Here is a 15,762-nt window from a genome sequence, read left to right as displayed (position 1 = left end):
GTGACTGTCTATCCTATCTTTTCCATTGATAATTTTTTACTCTTCTATCAGTTCTCCCCGCAACTTTCGGCACTCCAGAGAAAATAATCCAAGTCTGTCCAACCTCTCCCGGTAGCTAATACCCCATAATTCAGGCAACATTCTGGTAAACTTAAATCTTTTATGGACTGCGTCTTTTATTGCACTGAGGACAAATAATCATGAGGGGTATAGATAAGCTAGACTGCAGGAAACTGTTCCCCATATCAGAGATAGATAAATCTTGAGGACATAGATTTAGGAAAAGGGAGAGGAGATTTAGTGGGGATCTAACCAGAGAATGGTGAGTAACTGGAACACACTGCCAGAGAGAGAGAGTGGTGGAAGCTGGGTCACTGATAGCATTTCAGAAGTGTTTAGTGTCGCCTCGACTTGGAAGGCTCTGGGCCATGTTCTGGGAGATGGGATTATACAGAAGAGAGCCCACTACTTGTTGTGGCTGACATGGGCTGAATGGCCAGTTTCCATGCTGCATGATTATAGGATTCTATGACTCTACACTGAAGTTGTTGACATACCTTACTGATGCAATAAAACTGCTGTTCAGCTTTAGTTGAACCAAACTAGGCAAATATTCACCTGCAAGTAGACAACATTTTTTTGCATTAATTTAGAATTAGTAAAATACACAGAAATAAAAAAATATATAAAATTACAATTAAAATGGCAAGGACCCACAGCAGCTGCTTCTGGTGAACTTCATTAAATCAGCCTCAGCTACATACATACAGCCCACATAGAATAGCAATACAAGCAATACATTCAGAAAGGCCTTGGGATCAATTTCCTTATGAAGGCTGATCTCATAACTTCGTACTTTAAAGCATGCAATTGCTGGAAAGTTTTCACATGCTGTTGTCTTTGTATTACTAAGTGAAAGTGCTTATTTCATATAAAGATCTTGAAAGGCCCACAGATAAAGCTTCACAGTGGCCACCAAGACAAATGGAGGAAAATAAATGAAAATCATACTATTGTAAGTAACACAGCTGCTGAACAAAACCGAATCACAATCAAACCCATTTCCAGTTCAGAAACAAAAGTAATTTGTCTTAAAATATATGGAAATTCAAATGTTTTTCCCTCATTTAAAGTCCCATGTGCCTATTATGTATAATTATTCTGCATCAAAATGTTAAATTCATGCAATATTAATAATTATTGCAGCAAGCAGGCATGCTTAAACCTCATTTCCTTTACAATCTCATCTATTGCTTCTGTTTCCTGAAGAAACAATCCCAGGCATGGTCGTTACAACGAAAAAGAAAGGAAAGGCGGGTGATGGGGAGGGAACAGAGAATTGATTTTGCATCCGTTTTACTGCAGAACCTCGTTCTTTGTGTCTGTTTACTCCAATGCCACAAATTGGGTCTGTTTATTCTCTTTTCCCCAGGATGAAAGGCAGGCTGTTTCTGCTGTCTCTGCCCACGCCATCTTATCACAGACATAATTCCTACTCAACATGATTAGTCTTTCAATCCATCATTTCGAAACTGCCAAGTAAAATCACCAAGCTCTTGGCTTCACTGGTAACACTTGTCACATTGTGAATGCTGCTGTGGTGGATTGTGGGCATTACAGAACATACCAGGCTTGTGATCTAATACAAAAAGCTAAGTGCTGGAGGAACTCAGTAGGTCAAACCGCATTTGTGGAGGGAAATACACAGTTGTTTCAGATTTGGAACCTGATTGAAGAAGGGTCCCAACCAAAATGTGGTTTGTCCAGTCCCTCCACAAACGTGCCTGACCGGCTTGAGTTCCTCAAGCACTTTAAGTTTTTTTTGCTCAAGATTCCAGCATCTGCAGTTTCTTGTGTCTCTGTTTGTGATCTAATACGCTGTTTAAGGAAAACTTAAATAATGTGAACAGAATCCAAATCAAAATGCTTACAGCAAATAATTCCTATAATCTGAATAAATGCTGAAGTTTTGTGGATTTTGAAAATAAAATAAACCTGTTATCTATTCTGAAATAGATAGACAGGAAAGTTGGAGTGTTTCAAGTAGCTGATTTCAAGTTCAAGTTCAAGTGAGTTTATTGTCATGTGTCCCTGTATAGGACAATGAAATTCTTGCTTTGCTTAAGCACACAGAAAATAGTAGGCATTTACTACAAAACAGATAAATGTGTCCATATACCATGATATAAATATATACACACATGAATAAATAAACTGTTAAAGTGCAAATAGCAGAAAGTGGTTATTAATAATCAGAGTTTTGTCCGAGCCAGGTTTAATAGCCTGATGGCTGTGGGGAAGTAGCTATTCCTGAACCTGGTTGTTGCAGTCTTCAGGCTCCTGTACCTTCTACCTGAAGGTAGCAGGGAGATGAGTATGTGGCCAGGATGGTGTGGGTCTTTGATGATACTGCAAGCCTTTTTGAGGCAGCGACTGCGATAAATCGACTGCGATTTGAGCCTCAGTCTTGTTAATGATTAAAAGCTGGTGGCAAGTACCACACACGTCAGCTCTACCTAAAAAAAGATCACCGCTCAGACACAACTACAGCAGTGCTGCAGCGCTGACTACCTGGGCACATCACCCAACTAGATGAGATTGCAGCAGCTCTCAGGGTCCTGGATACAGGTAGGTAACTCTCTGGATCTGCTGGCTATCAAGACATGGAATGAAACTCAGGCTCACAACAAATCACTTTGCTGGAGATGTAATCTTCTGCTATGTAGATCTGCTATAAAAACAATTGGAAAACATAACAGAAAAACTAAAAGCAGGTCAGGGCAAAGACAGTTACGCCTCAGTGGAACATTATTACAGATGGATGGCACTTTGAAAGAACAGGAAATAGGAAAGGGAGAAAATAAACACAACAAGCAGCCAGCCCGAACAGGAAATGGAACAACCAGTGCTCTGAAATTGGACAGAAAATATCGAGAAGGCCAAAGTAATAGAGACAGGAGACAAAAGACAAACATCAAGAATCCAAAATAAATAAAATTCAACAAGTTGGAGGCTGAGGAGTGACCTTATGTATAAAAGGTGTATAAAATTATGAGGACAGTAGATAGGATGAATACACAGTCTTTATCTCACAGTAGGGGAATCAAGGAATAGATGCCTAAGTTTGAGGCAAGAAGGGAAAGATTTAATAGGAAGCTGAGCTTTAAAATGACCCAATTCTTGGCCTTCACAGACATCTGTGGCAATGAATTCCACAGATTCACCACCCTCTGGCTATGGGAATTCCTCCTCATCTTCTTTCTAAAGGTATGTCCTTTTATTCTGAGCTGTGCCCATTGGTCCTAGATTATTTCACTAGTGGAAACATCCTCCCCACATCCACGCTCTTCAGGCTTTTCATTATTCAGTACGTTTCTATGAGGTCCCCCCTCATCTAACGAGCAAAGGTCCAGAGCCGTCAAACATTCACCATATATTAACCCAATCATCCCCGGATTCATTCTCGTAAACATCCTCTGCACGCTTTCCAACACCAGCACATTCTTCCTCAGGTATGGAGCCCAAAACTGTTTTACAATACTCGAAATGCGGTCTGACCAGTGCCTTATAAAGCCTCAGTATTACATCGCTGCTTTTATATTCTAGTCCTCTTGAAATGAATACTAAAATTGCATGTACCTTCCTTACTACCGATTCAATTGGCAAATTAACATTTTGGGAATCCTGCACCAACGACCACAAAGCCATTTGTTCCATCATCCAAATCATTAATATACAACGTCAAAAGTGGCGGTCCCAACACCAATCCCTGCGGATCGCCACTAGTCAATGGCAGCTAACCAGAAATAGTCCCATTTATTCCAACCCTTTGCCTTCTTCCAGGCCTTCTGAAAATCCAATTAAATAACATCCACTGACTCTCCTTTGAGAGATGTTTGGTCAGCTAAAGCAAAGAGGGATTTAAAAACTTAAATAAAAAGTTTGAAATCTGATTTATTCTAAAACTTGGAATCAAATCAGGAGGTGAGGAATGAATGGGATTGGATAAGAGTTAGGATACAGATGGCGGAATTTTAAATGAACTTCAGTCTCTGGGATGTCAGATATTCTTCCCTCAGTTATACTCAGTTCACAATCTTTCTGCAATTCCTATTAGGATTAAATAATGAAAGTAATTTCATGAAAAAAATGTAATGGTAATCAAATGGTCACACATTCCAGTGAAGTCCTCTGTAATGTATTCTTAACATCTTAAAATAATTTCTGGCTTCTTACATATCAAGATACTGTGAAAGCAAGATATCAACCTGGTATCCCGACCCGAAATGTCACCTACCCATGTTGCCTGACCTACTGAGTTGCTCCAGCACTATGTGTCTTCTTTTATTGACCCAGAAGTTTCTATGAATAAAGTAATGTAAATAAATAGTGCCTCGCTATAAAAGGTTTACTTACCGAAGTTTCCCAGACTATTATCCTGTGTGTCTACACACATCTCCAAAACTTTCACCTGCCGTAAGTCCTCTGTCGCTGTCAGGGCTCGCTGAAATGTAAATAAAGACAGATGTATAGTCAGCAGGTAACTGTAGTTTCAATATTAAAGATGAGACAACGAAACGAACAGTAAGACTGGAAATATTTCAGTATATAGGTTGCACAGAATTCAAATCATTAGATAAGCCCTCACTTTAATCCACACCCTACACACTTCAGTCAAAATTATCAGTTATGATAACGTGCATTAATTGAAGCAGATCATTTGATCAGTTAATATCTGCTTCATTTGTACAAGATACAATGTACACACTTGCACTCAGAAAAACATACCCATCAGTAATTTTATTCATGAGCAGACACAGATCTGCCTTCTTTCAGGCCCACAATGTGGGTTTGGTTTCTGACGACAGATGCGAGTTCATAACCCACCCAGCAAAACTGCTGGTGGGGCGATCTTTAGATGACATGTTAAACCAAAGCAAGTTTGTTTGAGAGGGAGCTTGCAGGCATAATCTGCCCTCATGTACAACAATAGGGACATGAATAATAGGAAAAGGCCATTCAGCCCTCATGCTCATTAGGAAAAGACCATTCAGCTCATTCATCATTATAGATTTAGAACCAAAGTGGTTAAACTCACATCTTTCCATGTTATATTTCATCCGCCATGTCCTTGCTCATACAGAGCCAATCCATTTCCACCAGCATGCCCCACACTCCTGAAGACCCCCTCCCGCCCGCCCCTACATTCTCCTTACGCAACACCCATTGCCACTTAGTTCATGATTATCAGACTAGATATATTAGTCTTGATTCCCACGTCTGATCATTGATGTAGATTATGAACAGCTAGGACGTAGCACTGATTCTTACGGTATCACAATCATCATAGACTCCCAATCCAAAAATAAGACTGGACAATGGCTTTGTCCATTCATCAATACTCAACCCATACTAGTGTATGCTTGCACCTTTACTTTCTTAGAAGTTTAAAGAGAATCAGCATGTCACCAAATATTCTAACAAACTTGTAGAGATGCACTGTAGAAAGTATATATCCTGACAAGATGCAATCTGGGAATTCCAACACACATGAACACACGAGGCTGCAGAGTGGTGGACTCATCCCAGTCCATCATAGGCACAACCCTCCACATCATCAAAAGCAGCTACAGGTACATGAGGTCCTGCCGCAAGAAGATGGCATCTATCATCAAGGATCCTCACCATGTGGGCCATGTCCTCCATTCACTATTACTATCGAGCAGGAGGCACAGAAACCTGAAGTCCCACACCACCAGGTTCAGGAATGGCTACTTTCCTATAACTATCAGGTTTTTGAACCCTAATTTTACCTACAGACCACCTCTTATTGTATCACGGACTTGTTTTCTGATTGTATTTTGTAATAATGTTTTTTTTTTGCAGTGTCTTTTTCTTTTCATGGTCTTGTGGAGCTTTTGTGCAATTTATGTATAATTTATATTTTACTGTGTTGTCTACATTCCTGTAATGCTGCTGCAAGCAATAATTTTATTCTACCTGTACCTCACCGTACTTGACAATAAACTCGACTTGGCTTGACTTGATTCCCAGTAATATGCACGTTAACCCAAGGTGCTGGAGGAACTCAGCGGGTCAGGCAGAATCTGTGGAGGGAATGGACAGATGACTTGGCGGGTTGAGAGCATTCACCAGGCTGATGGAGTAGGGGGGTGGGGGGCAGGGGGTGAGGCTGGAAAAGAGAGATGGGGGTGGGGAAAAAACCTGGCCAGTGAAATGTTAATACAGGTGAAGGTGGGCGGGATTGGCAGCTGGGTGGAAATAGTGACAAAGGCTAGAGAGTACATTCAGGACAGAGGTCGATAGATTGTTTGGACATTAAGGGAACCAAGGGTTAAGTGATAAATTAAGGGAAAAGATCAGCCATGATAGCACAGGTGCAAGAGGCCAAAATACCTACTCCTGCTTTAATTCCTTCTGCACAAACAAAGCACATTTATACATCAGCCCAGGGAAACCCTCAGTACTGACCCAGAATACAAACAATGCAGCAGCATCTCTCAATGGCATTTTGCCCAGATCCTCCTGATTTGTTGCCTGTGGTGGGAAATAATCGTCTGAAAGTATGGAATCACTCCAGCTCCCTGTTTTGATTTCCAATTAAATAAACAGTGACAGCATTCATTGATGATTTACTCCAAAGTGGATTGTCCTTTTGGTCTGGTCCTAGGAATTGCTCTTTTATAACGCTGGAGTTGTTTAACCGTGAAATGACAATTCTAGTTGGAGTGGTGCATGGCCTGTTCCAACCTGCCTCAGTGAGGAAATGTTTAACTGCTAAACTGGTTGCTCACGATCGGCATATGTTCGACATTCTACAGTACAACATTAACCTAACTTTAACACCTGGCTGGAACGTTTTGTAATATCCAAAATCACAAAACTCACTTTCCGAAGGCAAGTCTTTTTCCTTTTATTTAAAACAACTGATGAAATGAAAACTAATGAAAACTTTAATTTTAAGTAATATATAAGGGCTGCCAAAAGGTTATAGAAGTGGATACAATTACAACTTTTAAAGGACATTTGGACATATATGGATAGGAAGGGTTTTGGGGGCTCTAGCCAACTAGGTCAGCATTGACAAGGTAGGCCGAAGGGCCTGTTTCCATGTTGCACAGCTCTATAACTATGCCTGAGAACAATGTTATTTGATGTTATGAGGGAAGAAGAAAATCTGGAATGTATAAAATATGTTTCTTGTTACAATTGAATTCATCTTTGTCTTTATGCAACATGTTGGCTTTATTTACTTTAAATAGAAAACTGTCCAAAGGTTCTTTCAGAGTAACACATTTGTCCTAATTCTCCTGTCTTTATGTGCCTCTTTTCCATTTAACATGGAATTCTGCACATCTTCAAACACTTCCTCTCTCTCTCAAAAATGTCTTTGTCACGGTGAAAGTGTTGTTTCGTGCAGTGCTTATTTTGGGATGGTGTTTGCCGATACGGCCCCTTTAACGACAAATGTTTATTAATCATGCTTAGCTAATGGATAATGTAAGTGAATGAATTAGAACATTTATTTCTTTAGACTTGAGTTCAGTTATTATATTACACGTTAAAGTGTCCGCAACTTTGGGTATGTTGATGGGAAAAATTGTAGATAAATGTAACTTCATTTTTTAAATTGACATGCGTATTGGCACCTTTTTATCCACAACAAAAAGCACTGGTTTGTGTGCAAACCAGGCAAATCATACGCTGATTAAGTATAATCGAGCCATATGAAGTTAACAGGTAATGCAAAATGAGAAAGAAAATAGAGTGCAGATTATAGTGTAGCAACATGGAACTGCAGATGCTGGTTTACAAAAAAAACACGAAATACTAGAGTGACTCAGCAGGTCTGGTGGCTTCTTTGGAGGTCATACATCGGCAATGTTTTGGTGCGGGTGGGACAATGCCAGGCAAGTGATATGTGAATAAGTTGAGAGGGGGCTTCATTGGCAAATGGGTGGACAAAGGCTAGCGGTGAAGAAACAAAAGGGTGGAAGATAAGGAGAAAAGAAGAGTGAAATGTGAACCCAATGGAAGAGATATAGGTAGAAAGGGAGTGGAATAGGCAGAGAAATGGGAGAGCACCCAGGTGGGGCACAGGGAACAGATGGACTGAGAGTTGCCACCTATAATTGGAGAATTCAATGCCCACACAGTTGGGTTGTAAGCTACCAAGGCAGAATATAAGGTGTTGTTCCTCCATTTTGCATGTGGCCTCACTCCAGCAATGGAGGAGGCCCAGGACAGAAAGGTCGGTATGGGAATGGGGAGTTAAAATGATTGTTAACCGGGAGATCCAGCAGGTCTAGGAAGACGGAGTGCAAGTGTTTGTTGAAACGGCAGCCTGATAGTATTACAGTTACAGAGAAAATACAACAAAGAAAAAAAATACAGGGGCCACAAGGTAGTTTGGAAAACAGGGAATTCATCTTTAGCTTTCGAGAGATCTTTCCAAGAGGCTGATAAAAGCAGGGATGTAACTGATGCGGAATCTGGTGGTATGTGCTCTCAACCTTTTGTATCGTCCGCTTGATGAAAGAGTGCGGAAGAGGGAATGACCACCCCGTGAGCGATCCTTGATTATGTTGGCTGCTTTCCTAAAGCAACGTGAAGCGTAGAAGGAGTGGATGGGGGTGAGGTGGTGGGGCAGGCTGGTTTGCATGGTGGACTGGTCTGCGTCCACATCTTTCACCAAATTCAAATGATAGGCACATGCGGGGGAGATCCTTTTGTTGATAGGTTGAAGGTGAGAGGATAAGTTTACGAGGGTTCCCGGGGACAACATTTCACTCAGAGTCTAGCCTGTTTCTGGAATGACCAGTCACCGGAAGTCATACGTGGATACAATTATGACATTTGGACATATATATGGATAGGGAGGGTTCAGAGGGCTATGGGCCAAATGAGACTAGCCCACTATGCCAACTTGGTCGTTGTGAACAAGGTTGGCCGAAGGGCCTGTTTCCATGCTGTATACCTCTCTGACTTTATGCTGTCTGTGTGGAGTGCGCACATTCCCAGTGCAAATGCACGAGTTTGCTCCAGATATTCCACCTTTCTCACATCCCAAATATCTGCTGGTAGGTCAATTGCCCACTGTAATTACCCTGAGTTTATGTAGGTGATAGAAAAATCAGAGGGGGTTGCAGGGTATGTGAGAGAGAATAGCTCACAGGGAAATAAGTAGGGATTAATGAGAATGCCCAAAGATGGCATAGACTGAATGAGCCAAATGGAAACAATATACAATAATAAATATAAATCCCAGACCAAACCAGAAAACAATATACAATAATAAATATAAATCCCAGACCAAATCTCCAATGACATTTACAACACACTTCAAAGTTTGATGCTTTTCCTGTTTGTTTTTCACTCTTTCGCCCAACATTATTTAATTTGAATTATTTGCAACAAAAAAAATTCAAAATGGCATCTGCAAGCATTTTTTTTTTTCCAAGTCAATGGTGTGATTGCTTTGTCGCCTCAGTAACTAGCAGCATTTCCAATTATCTACTTTTCATTCTCAGTTTTATTTTGAGCTTTGTGACTGATGGTTTTCATTTTGGCAGGATAAATCCCTGCTGCACCACATCCTCCATTTCAGGTGCATTATTGCTGCGGTTTTTCAGTATCAAATTAGAAACAGAGTGCAGTATTTATGCGAGCGCGTGCTTCAGTCAGGTCGCTGATCATTTGTGACCCAACACTTCTCAATGCTCATTGTCAGGGTCCAATGATGGTAATGTAGAGAGCAGTTGGTTACTTGTTATTGTGATAAATTGCAAGGATGTTATTTGCAACTCCATTTGCTAGAAAAAGCTGCAAGGTAATTGAGCACTGTGCAATCAGCAAAGATCCCCAGAAGTATGATGAAAAGAAGCCAAGGAAGGCCATTGATGAAGCAGCAGAAACACAACCATCTTATTTTGACTAGGGTGTGTTCCAGCCAGTGAACTAAATAATGCCATCCATCAGGTTACTAGCTATAGTACTCCCATTTCCCAACACTTAGTCTGTACCATGGTATTTCAGTATTCACTGACATTTGTAAATGTTGAGAGAGTACCAGCATTTATAGTCTCAGTCATCATAATTTATCTGGTCCTGTGTAATATGCCTGGATAAAGATGGCAAGTATCATGTAAACCATCCTAACTAGTGTGCTGCTGATTTCAAATATGCTTGGACTTGCACGCCAAGGTACCTCTATTGTTTAGATGCTCATAGATTCCCTCCATTCATTATGTACATCCTAGCCTTATTAGTCCTCCCACAACACATCAGCTCACATGTTTCTGGATTAAATTCTGCCGTTGCTCTGCCCACTTTACCAATTCATCAATATTGTTCTGTAACTGAAGACTGTATACCATCATCATTTTTTGTGTCAACGACACTACTCGTAACATTCACATCTAGATCATTAATGCATGTAACAAAGTGCAAGGATCTCAGCACTGATCCGGCAGTACATCACTGGCCATAAGCAACCTTCAACCAGCAGCTCTCTGCCTCCTATCACCAAGCAGTACAGGAGGATAAATTGGATAAGATAATAAAGAGAAGACACAAGAAACTGCAAATGCTGGAATCCTGAACAAAAAGAACTAAATTGGTCATGCAGCATCTGTGGAGGGAAATGGACAGATAACATTTTAGGCCGGGACTCTTCTTCATATTGAACAAACAGAACAGTACATCATAGAAAAGGCCCTTGGGCATACAATATCAAACATGATATCAAGTTCAACTAATTTCCTCTGCTTGCCCATGATTCACGTCCCTCCACTCCTGGCATATCCATGTGCCTGTCTAAAAGCCTCAAACCCTACTATCATATCTACCTCCACCACCACACCTGGCAGCATGTTCCAAGCACCCACCACTCTGTAAAAAAATGGCCTCAAATATCATCATTTAAATTTCCCTCTCTCACCTTAAAGCCATATCCTCAATTCTTTGACATTTCTCCCCTGGGAAAAAAATATTCTGTCTACCCATCAGACCTCCTGTTGAAGAATCCCAACTTGAAACATTATCTGTCCATTTTTCTCCACAGATTTGCTGCCTGTCCCACTGAGTTCCTCCAGCAGTTTACATTAAGATGATAAAGAAGTGATCTGGAATGCACAACCTCAAACAGATTTACAAGTAGCTTTTATTGAATTATATACATACTTGAATATTTGTAGGTCATTGGGGAATATAGCAAAGCAGAAGGTCTCTTTCAGATACTTTAGGCAAAATGGCCATCTCCTGACCTGTAAATTTCCATTGTAAAGTTGTGATTTGGTTGCTTCCCACAACCTCTACATTTCATTAACTTATTAAAACGAGAGGAGTCTTCAGCATTCAGTAAAAAGGCTGCCAAGGGAGCGAAGTTTCCATGTATCGTTTACATTGCCTGTGCACGTCTAAAGCGCAGAATTACTCTTTATGTTCTTCTTATATAAACCTACATAAATTGTCTGCTGTCTCAGCAAGAAATGAATTTGCAACAAAGAACAATGGAAGGATATCCTCAAAAACTATCAGGTTCCTACAGAAAAAAACAGCATTTAAATACATTTTACTGGCAAAATTCCATGAAAAAGGTTATTGATGGGTTTAAAGATTCCAAACATAGCCAGTTCAAATCCATGTTGATAATTCTTTAAACTACCCAGAAATTAAAGGCATTCCATATATAGGTGTCTCTTTCTTATGAGGTCCTTCAAAGTCAAGGAGGATTTGATTAAAGTCCAGTTTTGTGGTTTTGGAATTCAATTATGAGGCTGATGTGGTCCCCTAGATCTTTCCACATGTTGATCTGGAGATGCTTGATGGAACAGGATAGTTTGTGGGGTGGTATGTGCCTTCTACCATTCTTTGCTTGGCTTTGGATTTTTCAATGCATTAACGCAGGGTATCAGTGCCATTCTCAGTGCTACTTAGCACTGAGTGTTCATGAACTAAGCATTCCCAGGAATCAGAGTCATACAGTACAGAAACAGGCACATTGGCCCAACTAGGCCATGCCAACCAAGATGCTTGTCCCAACTGACCACAAAAAGCCTTTCACAACCTTTCCTATCCATGTACCTGTCCAAATGTCTTTTGAATGTTGATTAAAAACACAAAGTGCTGGAGTAACCCAGCATGTCAGGCAGCATCTGTGAAGGGAATGGATACACAATGTTTTGTTTCAGGACCCTTCTTCAGACATTCAGAAAGTTGGTAGAGGGGAGAAAGCTGGTAGGCAGGTGGAGGCAGAGCAAAGCCTTGCAAGTGAAAGGTGGATACAGGTGAGGGGAGTTGATTGACAGATAGATGGACAAAAAGGGTTGGACGAGTTGGGCCAAAGGGCCTGGGTCTGAGCTGAATAAGGGTCCCGACCCGAAATGTTGCTGATCCATTCCCTCCACAGATGCTGCCTGACCCGCTAAGTTACTCCAGCACTTTGTGTTTTATTCAAAATTTCAGGATCTGCAGTTCCTTGCGTCTCCATTTGAAATGTTGTTATTGTGCCTGCCCCAATTATTTCCAGATTTCCCCTACCCTGGGGAAAAAAAATTGCCTCTATTCCTCTAAAATGTTATACACCTCCATAAATCGAACAGCTTCCTGGTCTCCAAGGAATAAAGTCCCAGCCTAGCAACCTCTCCCTGCGCTCAATCTCTGAAGTACCGACAACATTCTTGTAAATCTTCTTTGCACTTGGCAGAGTTAAACTTAATGGAAAACTTAAGTTATAAAGGTTTGATTGGGTGGATAGATAGTTGAAAAGTAGAGAACTCATATACATAGGACAGTGAAGAATAAATCCAGTATAAAATTCCAAAAAGCTACTTAATCCAAAAAGTGGCATGAATATGTAACACTTTCCCATTGGCAGAGGCTGGGAAGTATTGTATCATTCCACTTATGGGAGGCACATTGAAGGCCGAGGGATTGAGAGACACTATGGAGCAAGGATGAGTTTCCACTGAGATCTAGACCAGAGGTTTGCCCTAAATCTCTCTGCATTGCCTTAAAACTCAACCCAGACCAAGATTTTGATCAGCTGCCTTTTTCTTTGTGGGTCAGTGTCAAATTGTGTTCAGTAACATTCTTGTGAAATGCCATACCATGTCATACAACATTCTTCACAAAACTGTTGGTTCAGCTGTGGAGTGAACCACATGATCAGAATTGTGAGCTATCTTGTCTGTTTTGTCCCCATGAAGCCATTCACTACAATACTGCTCACTGATCCTACACTGCACAGAATTCTCACCAAATCAGCTAATCAGATCCCTTCAAAAAAGAAATGCCTACATTCTGCTTTCATACACTAAATCAGATAACTCATTCCTTCTGCATACATATTCTTTAATTATTTTATCTTTCATTGTTTTGTGGTAGAATCATGGAGTAGAGTGTCATTGAACCTGCTGCATTTGTGATGACGCTAATTGTTGGCATTATAAGAACTTGTAACTTGCAGACCATTTGAAGCCAAACAGCTGATGTGATGTTAACACTGACAGCTCAAACACATTATTTTTAAGATATCTACAATTTAATTTAGTAACTTAACATTTTGCATAGATTCCCTTCCACAATATTTGCTTTAAATGTCTCACCAATTTGGCGGGAGAGAGATATTCTTCAATAAGGAGACCGATTTCATCTTTGACAACCGGATTAGGATTCAGTAAACCAGGATGTCCAAACTCCAGCACCCTAACTGTTGCAGTTCCTGTGTGCGTAACAAAGGCTGGGCATTGATGAAGTTCCATTGATGTCCTAAAAACAGAATGAGGAGTAAAATTGAAATTTATTTTATTGAAACTGAGATTCACTTCATTTTTGGAATGAGTATCATAATTTAATTTCAAAATGTATAATCCATAATAAAGATGAATTTAAAGGGGACCTGGTAGAGCCAGGTAATAATCACAACATTTAAAAGGCATTTGGACAGGCATATGGATAGAAAAGGTTCCGAGCAGGGGTGGGGAACCTGCGTCCTTAAGGCCTTCTAGGCCATTAAGTGCGGCCTTTTGAATGAATCCAAATTTTGTAGAACAAATCCTTTTATTTTTATTAATATGTTTTTGTTCATCTTTTATTATTTTTATTTTAATCTTAAAATTAACGTTCTTAAAATACCAAAGAGTAAAAGAAGATTCAACAAAATAATCTTATATCTAATTGAAGTTTCTTGGATGCGGCGTTATTAGATTACAGCTAACTTAATGCGGTCTTCCAACATGAAAAGGTTCCCCACCCCTGGTTTAGAGGGATGTGACCAAACGCAGACAAATGGGACAAGCTGAGGTCAGCAAATTGGTCAGCATGGACATGTTGGGCAGAATGCCAGTTCAGACTCCTGTTGCTTCTTGGTAATGGTTTATTATCAGCATGTGTACCAAGATACAATGAAAAGTTTTGTTTGCGTGCTATCCAGTCAAATGATATTATAAGCAAGTACAATGAAGTCGAACACAGGTACAACAGGTCATGCAAAGAGGAAAATACCAGTGTGCAGAATACAGCATTACAGTTACATAAAAAGTGCAGATAAAATAAAGTACAGTGTTGAAATGAGATAGGTTGGAAAATTGGTACATCGTAGCTTATGGGAGGACCGTTTGGTCTCATAACAGCAACATCTCATATATGTTTTCAAACTTTTTAATTTTCTGCCTGACGAGAGAAAGAAATGACTAATCTTGAATACTTAAGACAGTTTGATATGTAGATATTATCGATGGTGGGGAATCTGGTCTCTGTGCTACATTCACAACTCTGCAATTGCTTGAGGTCTTCAGCAGAGTTGCTGTCAAACCAAGCTGTAGAGGTTGGTAAGAGTCATAGGAGAAATGCCAACCTGTTTCCATGCTCTTTATCTCTATGAGGAAGGGCAAGATGTACAATGCAGTTCTCAGCTAGCAGTGAAGTAACTGGTTTATAGTTACTAATTAATAATATTTTTGCAATGGAGCAGCGTCTTTTAAGAATCACTAAATTCAAGTGTAGATATATTGGTTGTCATGTCGTTAAGAAATTTTAGTTTGGAAATAGATTCTCAGTTTTCAGATTGAAAAACTTTGTAAGACAGAGTCTGACACTGAGGTTAAAGGCAAAGGACCAAAAAGATTCATCAAAGCAGGTTTAAGCAACCAGACTGAATTTACACTAGAACACAAAACAAGTCCATTAGGCCTGACCTCAATTCCTCCGTGCCATTTTCTCACAATGCCTGATCAGCTAGTCTGCAAATGAAGTGCTTTGTGATCCAAGAAATAATTCTAAACCGAGTCGCTGCTGTAATGTAGGAAAATAAAGTATTTAATTTGATCCAATCTTCAGCTGACTATATCCATGGATATATTTGTTAATTTGTCATCCGTAACTTCTGAACTACCAAATCATTTCTAGGATCTGGAAGACGTTATACCCAAGCAAATTCCTCATTTCAAACATTGCTGTTTGGCCTTAGCTTTGCATTGTTTGCATTCATATAAGTTTCTCAGGCATTCATTTCGAATATCTGCCAGCCATGTAGCTCTTTAACTGATTATGCCATTTCAAAATTCTACATTTTACGTTTCTGGTATTCCCCAACATTAGCCCAAATTTATTGGGACTATATTAATGGGAACATTCCACGATGTTGACTTATTAATTGGCCACTGACGATTTATCCTTGAGTAGAGTATCTTATTGGGCCATTTCAACGGTCAGCTACTGTAAAACTCTGATAATCCAGCA

The 15,762-nt window shown here is 40.0% G+C and overlaps 1 protein-coding gene across 2 annotated transcripts in view; it reads right to left on the bottom strand.

Annotated features, from left to right (window-relative positions):
- Positions 1-15,762, bottom strand: part of lrrc56 (leucine rich repeat containing 56) — a 90,824-nt gene that overhangs the window by 61,966 nt on the left and 13,096 nt on the right. For both annotated transcript variants that reach the window (XM_033038876.1, XM_033038877.1), the window contains exons 2-4: positions 13,629-13,791; positions 4,417-4,504; positions 558-618 (exon numbers count right to left, since the gene is read on the bottom strand). In XM_033038876.1, coding sequence (XP_032894767.1) covers positions 558-618; positions 4,417-4,504; positions 13,629-13,784 — 305 coding nt within the window. In that variant the 5' untranslated portion in view covers positions 13,785-13,791. The remainder of the gene's footprint in view (positions 1-557; positions 619-4,416; positions 4,505-13,628; positions 13,792-15,762) is intronic.

This window comes from Amblyraja radiata, chromosome 20, assembly GCF_010909765.2.
Source record: "Amblyraja radiata isolate CabotCenter1 chromosome 20, sAmbRad1.1.pri, whole genome shotgun sequence".
NCBI lineage: Eukaryota > Metazoa > Chordata > Chondrichthyes > Rajiformes > Rajidae > Amblyraja > Amblyraja radiata.
The sequence above is the reverse complement of the archived record's forward strand: the minus strand, read 5'-3'. Positions and strand labels throughout refer to the sequence as shown.